Source organism: Ixodes scapularis, unplaced genomic scaffold, assembly GCF_016920785.2.
Source record: "Ixodes scapularis isolate PalLabHiFi unplaced genomic scaffold, ASM1692078v2 PGA_scaffold2__306_contigs__length_199485367, whole genome shotgun sequence".
Classification (NCBI taxonomy): Eukaryota; Metazoa; Arthropoda; class Arachnida; order Ixodida; family Ixodidae; genus Ixodes; species Ixodes scapularis.
The window spans coordinates 131,290,073-131,306,239 of NW_024609857.1; the positions used below are offsets into that span (position 1 = coordinate 131,290,073).

Consider the following 16,167-nt stretch of genomic DNA (forward strand, 5'->3'; position numbering starts at 1 on the left):
AGCGCGAGACACATGCGAGTCAAAACTGTCCGACTCGACGTGCGAACCGCCGGAACGACGTTCGGAGGCTAGGGTTTTCGTCGCACCAGAGCATCCGACGGGGGCTCCGTCCGGCGCCGGCATGCGACCAACTTGCTAGATATCGCCGCACTGCTGTCCGATTTTCGGAGGGCCGCAACCAATGGTAGCACGGATGGCGCGAAGGTCATGTTGTCACGTGACTTTGGGGCCGATCGGGCGAGGAGGCGCTCTTGTCTCGGGGAAGTGGATGTGGCGGTGCGCGGTGCGTCACGCGACGCGAGTCGCCGTTGTGAAGGAAATGAACGCCATCGGGGATTTTTCCCGCGCGCACAAAACGAGCTGATCATTTCGCGCGCCATAGCAAGCCGGCCTTCTGGGACCGATTGAGGCCGTCGAAACCCGAATATTTTCACCTTATGATAGACAGCGCGGACGCTACGAGCCATTCCAATGTCGTGCGAGTGTTACGTGAACTTCGGAAGAGACGCAGCAATGCGTGCGGTACGTAGTCACGTGGTTTGTACGCAGTACTCGCTTCGCTAGGATGGCTCCTAAGGTCCGCTGCGGTCTTTCGCGAATAAGTGATGTTGAGCAGAAAAGTAAACACAGACACATTAATAGAATGTAGTAAAAAAGTTAAAGCCATTTACAACTCCCTGTAACGCCGAAGTGGAGCGCAGTTCTTGAGGAGGTGGAGGGAAGGGTACTGAGGGGAGGGTAGACCCCGCCTTTTCCTCCTCCTTCTCCTCCCCTCATTCTTTAATATGCTCCGGGGGGGGGGGGAGGTCACGTGACCTCGGGGAGGGGGCCACGTGAACTCGGGGGGTCACGTGGGGGTCACCTTGGGGGTCACGTGACTTTGAGGTGACATTGGAAGGGGTCATGTGACCTTGGGATGGGTCACGTGACCTTGGGAGGGGTCACGTGACCGTCACGTACCTTGGGGGGTCACGTGACCTTGGGGTGACCTTGGTTACGCCGACGGCGATGCCGCTCAAGCCAGAAACGGGCGCCAAAGAGCTGCGCTCTAAAATATTGTGTTTGTTGTAAAGACCGAAAAACAGAGAGAGAGGGGAGTATTTGAGGTATCTAGGATAGGTGGCGCGAGCTACCGCCCGTTATAAATACATGTCCATTAGCATCTATCCATCCATTCGGTAGAGGGACACCCAAAACTGGGCGGAGCTGAATGGAGCGACGCCACGACGCGTCGGAAGCCATGTGTCTCGAACCGTCTTGCGCGGCGATTCGTAGCAGCCATCTTTCCGACAGTTCGCACGCCGGATCGGACAGTTTTGACGCGCATGTGTTTCGCGCTTAAGGCTTTTGAAACCGGGGAAAAAAGGCCGCGGGGCATTTGACTCGGGGCCTTCGACATCGGGTGCTTTTGTGCACCACCCGTATGAACAGCCCTTTAGGCCTGTTATCTAATGCAAAGGAACGTAGTTGAAACGCTGGAGAGGACGGGAGGGGAGGCGAGTTTAGCGAGCGTTCGCTCACCGAAGTGAAGGGTTGCTTTCCTTTAGAGATGTCTCCAGATTGTGTTCGCGAACACGGTACAAAACCCGACATTCTGTGATTTTCGGTTAATGGTCACGAACGTTTTCGCAGTTATAAACGCATAAACTTTTATGAAAGCGCCTGGAAGACGAAGATAGGTAGAGCGACTTTCCTCGACCTCTCTTCGTGGTGATGCTCTGTTATTCTTGCAGCGCAAGCGCCTAGTTTCCTTTTTGGCGATAAGTCTGCCGACTCATGTTAAGGCATTTGTTCCAGCTTCCGCGAGTTTGACGCTGGGCTCATGTTCGCTCTTCGTTCTGGATACAGCTCAGGCTGAAATTGCCGACGTGTTCGTTCGCGTGGTCAGAAACGCTCGTGCAGCGCAACTCCAAAATGCTCACAGAACGACGCCCTTTCGCATATTGACACATGAAGGTCCTTGCCTGTGACAGCTGCGCGCGCGTCGCCGTGTTGCCTTTTATTTCAATGCTACGAAACTGGCCTCTAAACGTTTTGATCGCACCTCGTGTGCCGTAATGGTGGCTTCCATTACGCACTAAACAGTGTGTACTGTGTGCATCGCCGTTCATGAAGTTCGCGTTTTCTTTGCTGCAGGTTTTAATGTACGGCATGGAGCAAGCAAAGGCTATCACTGACGAATTGATCAAGGCACACGCGTTGGCCTCCATGTCAACTGAGGAATCCCGCGTGGGTTTTTATAAAAGGGTGAGTGAGCTATTTAACGCTTTGCTTTCACGTGGTCAAGAACGTTGGCATGGCTAAGTGATCGTGAATAAATTATCACTGTAGTGTGGCACAGGAAAAATAAAAAAAGGTTTTTAATTTCTAACATAACATTAAGCGAGCATCGAGTTCTAATGGTTAGTTTCTAAACGTACATCATGAAATTGCTTCAAGAGATTGCAAAAGATTAATCTTGAAAATAGGGTGCATTCTTTCTCTAGGAAATTATCAGTAATATTAATGGTAATAAAATGCAAGTTTATGCTTTACCTGTCAAACCAGCCAAGGTTTGCGTGTGCTGGTTAATTAATTTAAACTATGCAGCGGAATTTGCATCCGCTTTTGTCTCCCTCGTGAGGAAGGAGATACTTTATTAGTTGTGGCGCTTCTCGAAGGTAATGTGAATCCGAAACACCCGATATTATAACAAAAACTTTCATCAACCTCTAAGTGTCGGGGGTCCCAACGTTCGATAACGGCCCCCGCCAGTTTCTTCGTGGGTGAGGACTGAGACCATGGAGCAGCAGGGTTTTCTTTTTATCCGAAGGTAGCGACTTCGACCTTTGAGCAGCAGCAGTTCTGTTTCCCCTTCTCGGATGGTGGTCTATTTCATTTTCTCCATTAAATGACAGCCCTTTGACGTATACTGAAGTTTACGCGTCGATATACATGTTGACATGTTTCTTGGTGTACATTGAATGAGATATCATCACTGTCATCATCTTGTCTTTACTTTGGTGCCCACAAACAACAGTTTGATTCTGCGAAATGATTCCTGCAGAGAGTTAGTCTCAAAACTGTGGATAGGCATATTGTCGAGACCGGTTTTAACGAAGCCAACAGGAATCGGAAATCACGCCGCTATATCCACTATTTGGTTATAACCAAATTCGTTACAACCGACTTCGGTTATAACGAAGTGCAAAAAGTGCAAAAGGGAATAGAAAAATTGTGATCGCTTCTCTGTAGCCGCTATTTCGTTATAACGGACTTTGTTATAATCGGTCTTTATAACCGGTGCTCACTTTGCGATTAATCTCAAAGTTAGCACGGTGTTTGTTAACTGATAAGCCAGTGTTTAGCAACACAGTAGAAAAATAAACTGTTGCTTTTCAACGACCACAGTCGCACCAGGAAAAAGAAAACCGAGGAACTTCCAACCCTACATGTGACATGTAGGGTTGGAAGTTCCTTTAATCATGCTCTAATTTTCACCCCACCAGACAAACTATCGTCGATTATGTTTACGCCTAGCCATCGATGCGAGCGTCGTACACTCTTTTTTTCCTCAAAAGATGGCACCCCTTAGTTGACTTCTCGAAAATGGACTGCTTTGCCGGAGTTACGCGCCGAAGGGCTTCATAGCTTGCAGTGGTCCTGCCTGCTTCCGTGCAGCTGTAAAACCGTCCCGACCCTCTGAGTAGCCTACTGTATAGATACTGGCCGCTTACTTTGCCCAGTCCTTGAAATTCCGGCATAAAGCAAAACACCCACGGAAGTTCCATCAAGAAGACGAGTCACTCTAGATTTCTTCGGATGCCATTGCCTATATGGTGTCTCGAGCGGACCTTCCGTTGTAAAAAACAAGCCGAAAAAATAGGCGTGTGTGCATAGGAGGCTAAAGCTTTCACCGATTGTGCACTGGGAAGGTTGCCCTTACCCCGTGAAAGCCCAAGGCGCAGTTCTCTTGCTGAAAAAAATGAAATGAGAATAAACCTTACCAAAGTCGACGTAGACCTCGTTCGCAGACAACCGAGTTAGAGACGCTATTTACTTATGCTGCCATCTTCGGATAGGCCTAAAGAGCAGACAACGGAGTGTGTCATCTGCTTGATGCGTGAATCGGGAGATGGCGATACAAGTAAATAGCCTCGCAAACTTGGTCGTCTGCGAAAGCGCCCGACCATGACTTTAGAAAAATTTATTTATTCAACTTTTTTTTGCAGGAAGAGAACTACGCTGTGTAATTTGACACGCTGAAACTGACTTCTCCCGTGCACATTCGGTGAAAGGTTTAGCTTTCTATGTGCAGGCGCCTATTTTTCTGACTCGTTTTATAACGCAAGGTATGCTTGAGACGGCCAGTATATCTCTAGCCACTGTCAACAAAAGAAATGCCTAACGCGTCTTATAAGTTACACAGTGTTTGCTTCGTTCTTCGGCTTTCCTATTGTCTAATTCCTTGTCTCATTATGGCTGTGCAGTCATAACGAGTTGTTAAGGACTAGCTCCGCCCCTCCTCCTTTTCAGACATAAATATTGTCAACTTTTCACGATAGATATTTAGAGTGATCAGAAATCTTTCAAGAAAAGCTTTCTTTGTCCCTTCATCCCTCGGAAAATCTTATATATTTCATACAGTTCTTAAACGGTTATTGTATGGTTCCTATGTGTTCTTGCGTATCTTGTATGATTTGTATGTGTTTACCGGACCCGAAAAATTTCTCATACAATTGGTTCTTTCACTCGTGTACTGATTTTGTGATTTTAGACTATGCTCAGCATGTTCCTAATTTGAAACATATGTTTATTTTTATTAGTGAAAAAGTTAGTTTAAAAAATATTTAATGACTCGACTTATAGTGACGATTAGTCCCCTATAATATGTCCTTCTCAACGTGTAGCTCACCCAAACAGAAAAAATTAAAGTAGCTTTCATGTCGTCTTTAATACAAATTAGTAAAGAGTAAAGAAAACTTTCTTTTTCTACAATTCATAACGTTTCCTTCTTTTCAGCTGAGCAAGATTGAATACACAATATTCTATACAAACAAGAGTGAAGACCTGGACGACACCGTGTTGAAAGACATCGTCGACGTGAGTCATTCGAGCTGCGGCCGGACGCCACAGAATACGGGAGTGGAAAACAACAGGAAAATATGAGTTTTGCGGCGCAGAGTTTACAGTGGCCGGTACTTTTACTGCCGAGGAAAATGTAAATGGCATTCCCTTTTGTGAATTTTTTCAGCATCCTGATTTTGAACTGCGATTTAATCTGCCAAACAATGTACATGTCTTCCACTGACCTCACATCGGCGGTCATTGTTGCGGCCTTGCTGCTGACCACGTAGACCGTTTCGAAGATATATTTCGCGCCATCGAATTCGTTTTACTCGGACCGTGCAAACCATGCTCATCGAAAGTGTTATTACATGCTGACAACTATTTACGAGAGAGCTAATTAACTTTCTCGAAAGAAAGTACTCAGGCTTTGCGCAACGGAAGTGAGATGGTCTGTGAATCCCCTAACAGTTTTTTTGCAAAACAAACACCAATATTCGAGCCTTCTATTTTGCCATCTGAAGGCGGGAGGGGAAATATAGTCGTAAAAAGGCGGTCCCTAAGTCCTTGCACATTTGACTTCCACGCACAGTCATAGAAAAAGTTAATAGCACGACGCAACTGTGCGTTTTTTGTTTTTTTTTAGCACAGTTTGGGTTACAGAGCTTTTATCTCAGTAGTTATCTGACAGGCGGATAGAGGGGACCGACGCACTGGATGACATAAGGAGGCATCCATTTGTTTGGTTTCGGTTTCAACTCGCTCGTGGCTGTGTCGGCGTGTTTTGCCGTTTTTGCTAAATTTTGTGATACGAATGTGTTCCTTTTTGAGCACAACCAGGCACACAGACACACAGTGGTACTGAGTGACTTTGAGAACTAAATTGTGGACCTAAATTTTGGACGTTCTTACGAACTTAAATTGTGGATGTTCCTACAAAACATTTCATCTGGTCATGTGCGTCGTTCTGCCAAGTTCGGCAGCGAACTATGTGTTCGCAGCGAACTATGTTCGCTGCGAACCTGATTGTTCTGCTACTCCTGAACAATCAGGAGTAGCAGAATGGCTGAACTAACGCAGGAGGACGATTGCCATCGTCTACAGCCGTACTGGCTTACCTCCTGACATTAAGTTTTCATAAAAGTAATATATACCATTGAAGACACTGATGTCTGGAGGCATAGTGAAAAATCAGGGTGCCAACCTGACTAACATTGTGCTAAATCGTGGAGAACAGATGAATTTGCATGTTTAGTGCTCATTATTTAATGTGCATTGACACCGATGTTTTGTTTTAACATCGCTGACTAGAAGACTTGAGTGGCGCATAAAACAGGAAAAAAGGTTTCTAAAACAAATACTCAAGATATGTTTCTAAGGTCCATCCTAGGCTGAGCAGAAAAAATTTTTTTAGCTATCGTAATAGTGTGGATGCCTGCGCTAGTTGGTAATGCATGCTTGGATGGAACAGCGCGGAGATACAGTCATACCCACAGTCACACAAGAAGGAAACAGACTGGCAGTGCTGACCAACAACTCAGTTATATATTTCTTCTTCCTCAAATCGTCAACTTCTCCTTCGCCGTTAGAGACCATTTTAGATTTTTAAACACCAGAAACCGATAACCATTAATAAATAAATATAAAATTAATTAATTAACTAATTAAAAAATTAAACTTAAAATGTTTAAAAGATAAATAAAAAATAATAAAAATGGAAATTAAACGAACAAATCCCTATCACTATCGGTGCTTTGATGTTATTTCGACATATTCCAATTCTTTCTTTAATAAAGCTAAGGGTGGTACACTGACGCATTGCTTGTCCAACCTGGCTATTTTTTCAGCTTCGATGATTTATCGTGTCAGCTGATTACCACTTTTGGCAATAACAGCGCAGTTACTCAAGTCTACTGAGCATCCGCAGTCCCGGCAATGGATGCCTTGGTTACCTGAGATTACTCTTTTTATGTTATAGCGATGTCCTCGTTATCGGTCATTCGGACTCCTCCCGGTTTTCCCGACATACTGTTCACCGCATGAGAGAGGAATCGCACTCCGTGCTCGGAAGGAACCACCCCTTCCGAGCACGGAACAAAACGGGTGTAATGCTTTTTGATCCAACCTAAGGTCCTGACAGATGATGAATTGACTTTTTTACATAAACTAGAGAGCTTTTATGGAGCAGAAAATACTATGTTGATGTTTGTGCGGTTGCCTATCCTTTTAAGACCATGAGAGATGTGGTGAATATAAGGCACAACCGATGGTTTTTGATTTCGGTCCCTTTTCTTACATTGAGTAAAATCGGGATTTTTAATTTTCTGGAGTTTTTCAACGACTGATAATAAAAAGTGAATAGGGTACTCCCTTGATAGTAACCTAGCCTTCTGCGCTTCAAAGTTAGTTTTTACAGTATGTGGGCATGACTTTTTGATGGAATTTGTTAGGCATGTTAACTATACGTCTCTCTTAACTAATTTGGAGTGGGCCGATTAATAATGAACGAGTGGTTTTTTCATCCTCGGAGCGTAGGACCAATAAGTGTGATGAGAAAGAAAAAAACAGTCTTAGGTCTAAGAACCTTAGAGACTCTTCAACCGGTAGTTCATGAGTTATGTCCAAAGGATCCAGACAGTTTTTAAAAATCGAAAGGATATTCGATACAGTACTTGAGATGTCATTTCTATCCAGGGCCAGAAAATAGAAAAATAATATGCTTAGCGGAACGCTTTCACAACTTTTGAAGTGCCAAAACGCCTTTGTAGGATTCTATCATGATGTGCTGAGTATAGGTCACTAAGACATGCGCAATACAAGATCCAATGCAAACACCTTTCGTTTGTCAGAAGTGGTAATCAGCTGACACGAGAAATCATCGAAGCTGAAAAAGCAGCCAGGTTGGACATGCAATGCGTCAGTGTCCCATTCTTAGCTTTATCAAAGAAAAAATTGGAATATCTCGAGATAACATCAAAGCGCCAATAGTGATGGAGATTTGTTCGTTTAATTTCTATTTTTTTATTATCTTTTATTTTTAAGTTTTTTTTAATTTATATATTTATTATTTATCTATTGATGTTTATCGTTTTCTGGTCATTAAAAATAAAAAATGTTCGCATTAATGGCGAAAGAGAAGAAGATGACGATTTGAGGAAGAAGAAATATGACTGAGTTGTTAGTCAGCGCTGCGAGTCTGTTTCCTTTTTGTGAGCCTGTGAGTGTGACTATATCCGCGCTGTTGAATCCAAGTATCAACTATCGTCCAGCTACAGTATTATTTAAAAATATCTCACAATGTTGGCCTTAGCAAATAAGCACTGTTTTGTACGAACATTTGCTTAAGAAGTATTTACGGTATCAGATGAGTGGCAGACCGGTCAATTGACGTCTGACATTTGCCTTCGTACAATTTGGAAAATAAAATTAAGGACACAAGTAAAGTGATCTCCGGCAAACGTAGCTGAAGTGGAATATCAGGCAACACTTGGTGAACCTGTGCAGACATTTCTTTTCTCCTTACACGAAAAGTAGCGCCTTGTTCCTTTTCCCCCGAGAATCTCCCACTCCTTCCCTCCTCCAAACAAGCTTCCCCTTTTTTCATTTTGATGCTGGCGCCATCTAGGCGACCCCACCGCCCAGCGCCTTGGCGGGTGACCACAGGCTGACACCAGCGAGATCAGTGTTTTTGGTGCGATTTCGGGTCTCAGCTTCGGCGTTTTCTCTAAGGTTTAAGTTCCCTTTGTCCGTGAAGTTTTACTACTAATTATGTTTTTCCAGTACTTCACATCTTGAAAAAGCATGTCAGTTTTGTTGAGGCTTCGGCTGTGCGTCTACTCAGATCATTATCTGGAGATTCTATGCGGTCTTTTGCGAAATAAACATGCATACAGTAATTCTGAGCTTTGAAAAACACTTTTGATCCTTTTCCACCTTCAGCTGACAGGCAAACGGGCCGTTCGGCGCAAAACAGTGCGCGTTCCTCTCTTGAAATGCGCCCTTTGGGCTACACAAGGAGATTTCAAAGTTCCGATCTCGCGCTGCCAGCAGCGAAAACATTTTAGTATAACGCTATGGTTTTACCGTTATACTATAGCAATATAGTATACCAGAGCGAACAAAAAAGTACGAAAGGAAGACACGTACTACACACGCTGTTATTTACAACACCTCATGCGCAAAACGTTTTGCCGTTTATAAAAGCTTCAAAAGCCAAATACCTGAGCTCACGCAGCAGGGGCGTGTACTTTTCACTGAACTCCGCTCTTTACGCTGACAATGCAGCGAACGCTATGTGCACGGCTCGAGTTCGAAGCTCAAAGCTGGCACCAGACAGTCGAGTTGAATAGCGAAGAGCTCGGGATACCCGGCGCCTAGAAGTATAATTATGGTTTATGAGAAAACAAAGGGCTCCTTTCAGAGCTATAACTGATCTCGCACAGTCTAGTTGTTAATCTGCACGTAATTTTTTTTTTTTTTTATGCGCAACAATTTAATTGTTTTTCACATCTTCCTTTTTCCCGGGGAACTCGGTGTAGCTTTTTATCGTTTCTTTGGTGATAGAAACGCCCTACTGCACAACAACACGTCATGGCAGCACTTCGATATCACATTTGTAAACAAAACGGGCGGCCTACGCGCTGCTAAATCCAAAACGTTCATGGTCGTCCAACGACGCAGTAGGTAAACAAACATGGTCTCGGCGAGGTGGGGCCGAAATGGCGGACGGAAGGGATGAACGAAAACCGGACGGGCAGCCGGCCAATCAGGAGTAGCAGAAAGTAAAATTCTCAAACCATGGAGAAGGGTTTTGTAGAAGGAGAGGGCGTTTTTTTTTTAACGACGAATGGACCTACTTTTAGTATACAGGGACTTTACTACCAGCAGCGTCGAGAGTTAATCCGGCATCGACAACATTGTACACGTGTGGTTCCACGCAGACACCTCGGGTGATCTCCACAAGAACGACTGTTTTCGATTTGTCATGAAGGCAGAGAACGATGTTTTCTAGAAACGCACGTACCGACCCCTTACATTTGCTATATTGACCGCCTTTATTAAAGGGACACTAAACCCCTTTTTGCGATAGTTTATTTGTGGACGCACCAGATAACCGGTGCCTGCATCGAGAGTGGAATATTGTTAGAAGAAAGCACCACTGCTGAGAGGCTCGCGTTAAACAAGAATGCACAGAGCTCGGACTGCCCTTGGACGAGTGTCACCACTTGTACTCAATCATTCCTCATTAAATCACCCTAAAATGATAACATTATACGTAACTCAGTCTAGGGTTTTAAGCGTGCAAAAATTAATCCATTCATGCGTGTCCGACTTTCTTTTTTTATAAAAAATTACGGTTTTAAAGGTCGATTACCTCGGAACCATCGCTGCAACCAGATGACGCCTTTGAATGAAAAGAAGCAAAGCAAATGACAAAAAAAAAAGTTTGAAATAGCTTTGATGGGAAAAAATGTCGCAAAACAAACTTCCAACGAAGAAAAAAATTTAGAGCTATATTTATGGCGCGAAACGAGTTTGTAGTTGGCGCCCGCAGGAGCCGCCGCTGGTCACGCTGCAGAGGAACTGTGCGCCGCCGCGCTCTGCCGCCGCCACCGCAGAGTCACGCCGCCGCTGCACGCGAGCGTGGTGAGCCGCCGGTGTTTCCCGTCGCCGCCGTCACCGGAAGGAAACTCTCCGGCGCCCCGCCGCCGTCAATTTCCGACCGGTGCACAGGTCTATCACGTGGTGCTTGTGCTCTTTTAGGAGGTTCCTTTGGGCTCTAAAAGTTACCTATTAATCTTCGTTTTTTGTTGCACTTCAAACGAAGATGGATAAGTAACTTTTAGAGACAATAGATAGCTTTCGAAAGAGCGCAAGCACTACGTGACAAATAGCGACCAGTCACGTGATAAATAGCGACCACTTTTCCGCAGGCGTTTGAGGACGCCAACTACTAATTTGTTTCATGTCGTCAATGTAGCTCTCAAAAATTTTTCTTTGTTGTAAATTCGTTTTATGCCTTCCTTTTCCCACCCAGGCTGTTCAAAGAAATATTTTTTCGTTTTTGTTTTTTTAGTTGCATGTGTCCTTTAAGGTTCCTATATATATTGAAAGGTAGTGCAAACTATTGTCTGAAATGAACAAGAACAATTCCTCCTCCTCCGTGCCCTTTCCCTCTAAAAATATATCTTTCCCCTCGCTTCAATTTCATCGGGCGCGACACATGACCGTTGCCTTCCCATAATCCCGAGCGCTTCGGTCGTCTGCTTTGAACTGGCGCCATTTTCGTGCGAGGTATGACGGTGTCTACGGCCAGGCCGTAGGTTGGTGTTTTTCTGTATCACGACCTCGGCAGCAACGCGATGCCATCGTCTTTCGCGGTGGATTGTCTGAACAGCCTTGCAAAAGGAAATAGGTTTTTTTTTACCGTCATGACGCGAAATAATATCTTCAGCGACGAAGACAATGAGCAAGGACCTCCGACCGGGTTGGTAGGACAAGTTTCGACTGCCTCCGAGGGAGATGAGTGTATTTTATGGGTAGCTAAATCTACGTTGCGCGTCAATAGCCGACGTCGCATATCCCTCCGTGCGCACGTGGACAGTTTCAGGTAGCATTGGATGTTTTTTTTTTTTGTTATTGTTTTTTTAGATTTGTACTAAGTAAACGAAGACACTTGTTCGGCAGAACAATCGGTAATGCTAAAAACGACCGAAAAGTGCTAGATTTGCACGCATTGTGCTGTCTTTTATTTGTGTAACTCGAGTGATGCCGAGTATGCAAATGTACTTCGTTCAAGACGCTATGCTCTATCTCATGATTTCTGAGCAGCAGAGGCATATGCACTGACGAGAGTGTGGCTTTCAGATTTCTTTTTTTCTTTTCACAAGCACTCTCGAAAGGAGAGCAAATCTAAAATGCATGTGCCCGCACCTTTGCCTTTGCTGCACACAACTCCTGAGATAGAGTTAGAACGTTTTAGTAGAGCGTACGCTAAGGATTGCGTGCCTTGCGGGCACGTGCTGAATCCGTGCTGAAAGTGATGGCATCAGCTCCCGCTACCAAAGCCCATCACCGAAGGCAAGCACAGCCGAAAGCAAATAACACCCGAAGGCAAATCACGCCCGCAAGCAAAACACGCCGAAACACAAAACAGAGGACTAAGTCCTCAAAAGGGAAGAAGAAAGAAGACTCACGACGGGAAGCAGCTGACACACGAGAGGAGTGCCGGCCTGGCGGTCACACTAGCGGACAGATGAGTGGAGTGCCGGCCAGACGCTACTCGCACACCATATACCTCACAAAAACCAAACCTTAGTGTAAGCCAATCTTGCAGTGAGGCAAGGCTGCAAAACATAGTTGTACGATTACCTATCGAGGCATTTCGAAAGAGCCACCGTCCCATTGAATAAAATAAAAGCAACATTAATGTCACTCAACATCGAGTGAAGCTCACGTCCATGACCAGGATTAAAATATGGTGGAAATTTTCAACCTGCATAATTCTTGGACCCCGTAAGTGAACACGACTGCGTGGACAATAAGGGAAAAAAACAAATCCGCGAACAACTCAGGTAACCCTGAGTGAAACGCTGACCCAGAAAAGGGGTCACCTAAGAACCTTCAGCAGACCTCTTACAAGTACTTTTCGCCCACAATGTGCGAAAAGAAATCGATAGCTGTAGCACGGTAGCGCAATGCGAGTGGGGTGGCACTGTCAGGTACCTGACGATGAAGGTGCGACATGGTTAATTATCAAAGCCGTCGTGGTTGGCATCGCAGTTGCTGCTCACGATCGTCACCAGTGCTCCGTGATCCATAAAGTAAGTGGGTTAGCGCGGGAAAAGTTTTAAAACCATCCAACATTGCGCGTAGCAACTGGATACTTCAAAAGTGAGATTTCGCAAAACACGAGAAATGTTTGGAAACCACTGTTTGAAACAGACGACACAAATTCTCCTTTCGTGGCGTCATTCTTGGCGGGACACCAGGGCTGCCTTCTTCGCGCGGCAAGGCTGACGGGATCCAGGAAAGCCTCACTTCGCAACCGGCGCCGTTGTCTGCTCCGAACCGGTGACCGACGATCTCCTCCACGTTGGGGTTGCCTCTGCTCGGTGGTATAGACCAGGTTTATCCAATCTCCAGCCCGCGGAAGTCTTCCTTACGGCCAACCCGCTGCCCGCTTCCAGCAGACCCGCTGCCACCAGTACAAAAAGATGTGCGCTTAATAATAAAGGCGCCACGACTCGCTCGAAAGGCTGAAAAGAAGATACCAGGAAGAACAAGAAAAAACTTCATGGTAGCGTAGTTCTCTCGCCATTATTGAACATTATCATCCCTAGCATCACCATTATAGTCACTCGCTTCACGTATGAGTAACTATATATGTTACGACACCTCCGCGCTCTTATTTACATTGTGCAGCATTATTGTTTTGATTCTAAGTAGTCATTTGCACTGCGCGAATGTGCCGAGGTATCCATGCGCTTTCATTTATGCCTGGAGAGCTTTCGTGGTCGCCATTGTCGTGTAATGTCGTAATTACCTAAAAATTAAATTTGATATCTAAATCTTCATGTTTTCATTCCCATTTTGGTTATTTTTGTACATATTCTAAAATTTATTTCTGTGTTTAAACGCCTACCTAGGCTTATTCGTTTAGTCTTTCGTAGTACTTCAAGACTGCAACAGACGCCTAATGCGGCCCCTTAGCCAAACATTTTGGAGACTCCTGGTGCAAACCATGGGCCCAACTCGCTGCGGCCGCTGTCCACACCGTCTTCCTATATTGCCGGCTGGCTGGTGGGAGCGTCTTCAGGAACGTTTACCTGCTCTGCTTCCAGCCGCCTTAACCTCAATGATGGACGACTGTCCGCCGTCCGTGTTCTCCCCGAGGTCTTCGTCGGCTTGTCGCACCGTCCACCGTCCAACCGAAACGTCGGGTCTCTTGCCGTCAGCGTCCATGCTCTCTCCGTTGCCGACTCCGGCGCTCGGTAGCGTCAGCTGTTCAGCGGTGCGTCGGGCCCTTCGGCTTCTTCGTCGAGATCTTCACCACAGTCAACCCTGGCACTGCCGCAAGATTGGCTGTCCCGGTGGGATGTCGGGTTCGCCGTCGTGGGCTTACCTGATATCCGCCGGCCGCGAAATCGGCACCTCCGCATCCGTCCTCAAGCTGGTCTTGGGGCGCCGTTCGCCATCCTTGAGGTTTGGCTCCGCCTCTCGCTTACCCTACAGCCTTTGCATCTCCGCCCAACTTTCTGCAAAGAGGTCCTGGTCCTCGGTGCAGGGGTGCAGGGTTCCCGCGGCTTTTCTGCATCCTGCTCCAGAGCATCGAGCTCTCCAGCCTCGAACACTGCTCGCGCTCGCTTCTCCTCTTGAAGTGCGAAGTTCAGAATTCCCATGGCCGTCTGCAGGTTAGCCTCGGCCTTCTCCCGCGCCTTGCGATTGTGTCTCAATCTCGCATGTTCCTTAAGCCCTTACCTTATTCCACCAGGACTGTCCTCCTGCTCCCCTTGTCAAAGAACACGCTCTCAGTCTTCGGCCCCTTCTGAGTCCTCCTTAGAATAAACCAGCATTTCCTCCAGCCATTCCCTCATCCCCGCTACATCAAGCCCGAGCGCCTTATAGCAATTGACTATCCCAGTGAGATTCATCGCGAAAACCCTCCTACAAAAGACAGATAAAACTAAAGGCTTTCCACTGCATTCTACGGTCACCGTATTCCCAACTTCACACCAATGCCATGGGTTCTGTCGTGGACGCCACTTTGTCACGATTGTAGAGAAATTAATAAAAGTTATATCCTTTGTCTGGAAACGATAAGTTACAATGACAAAAAAAAAATAAGAACGAGACTTGGGATGGCGACAAGCAATAAGGTCCACGCCCGGTGTTAAGACGAAAGATAGGCAACCGAGCGCAGTGGTTAAATTATTAACATAAGTTTATATAGGCGATGAAAAGCCGCGTATGGGGACAGCGCAAAAAGCTACCAACAAAACGCTAACAAGTGTTCCCCACAAAAGACACCGAAGAACCCTCGGGCAGCGTGGCCACCAAGAAAACAAGCCAAGCACACTCCCAAACACCGCGAAACAACGTGCCGCTCGCAGCTCAAATGCAAAAGAAAGTTCTGAAAAAGAAAAGTGTCGACAGCTGGACCAAAAGTCCAAGGCTCACCGATGCTGGGTTTATGACGGGCCCCGTATATCGTCATCATCTTGTTGCTAGGCGGGCCGACGCAACTCCGAACCCCCGAAGCGGAAAAAGCACACTGCCCGCAGTCCACCACTCGCAGTTCACCGCACGCCACCAAAGGCAAAACACACTCGAAGGCAAATACACGCTACCGGGCAAAATACGCCGAAATGCAAAACTAGAAATTCAGTCCTCGAAATGAAAAAAAAAAAAAAGAATGTCTCACGACAAGAAGCAGCGGCCAGACGGCCACTCACACTAGCGATCCGGCGAGCGGAGTGCCGGTCTCACGGCCACTGACACTACACCGATCACACGAACCTGGAGCCGGCCTGACGGCCACTCACACAGTAACTATCCCGCCGAAACCCGCCTTTTTCGTAAGCCAACCTTGCAGCTAGGCAAGGCCGAAAAACATTGTCCCACAATGGCCTTTGAAAGCATCTCGAACGAGGCACCTTTCCCTCGAACATGATAAAACCAACTCGCGGGTCACTCGAAATTGAGTGATCCTGATGACCTCGAGCAGGATTAAAATGATACTCAGAAGCCCAAAACTACATTATTGGGGGACCCCTGTAAGTGTTGACGTGCCACCGCTTCTACAAGGACAGTCCCGAAAAACCCCACATCCGCGAAGACTTCAGGTATCCTTGAGTGAAACGCAAACTCACAAGTGAGGCCGCAGAATAAACCAAACAGAGCGAAAACACCGAGGACGTCATAAGAAAAAATTAGCTGCTTAAAATGGGTTCGGCTAATCTGTTATCCCACCTTACGTCATCGAACCAGCGTCTAACGCAAATTTGCGTCTTAAAACATACAAAAATATCTTTAAAACCCTACTAAAATTCGGGACAGACACCTCAAAGGTTTCCATCCACCTATAAATGCCTGTCGAACGTTGGCATTAATGACTGAAAA

The 16,167-nt window shown here is 46.1% G+C and overlaps 1 protein-coding gene across 1 annotated transcript in view; it reads left to right on the forward strand.

Annotated features, from left to right (window-relative positions):
- LOC8036026 overlaps nt 1–16,167 on the forward strand; it is a 566,786-nt gene that overhangs the window by 138,175 nt on the left and 412,444 nt on the right. Inside the window, exons 10-11 of the mRNA XM_042291544.1 lie at nt 2,137–2,247; nt 5,002–5,082. Of these exons, the coding sequence (XP_042147478.1) occupies nt 2,137–2,247; nt 5,002–5,082 (192 nt within the window). The remainder of the gene's footprint in view (nt 1–2,136; nt 2,248–5,001; nt 5,083–16,167) is intronic.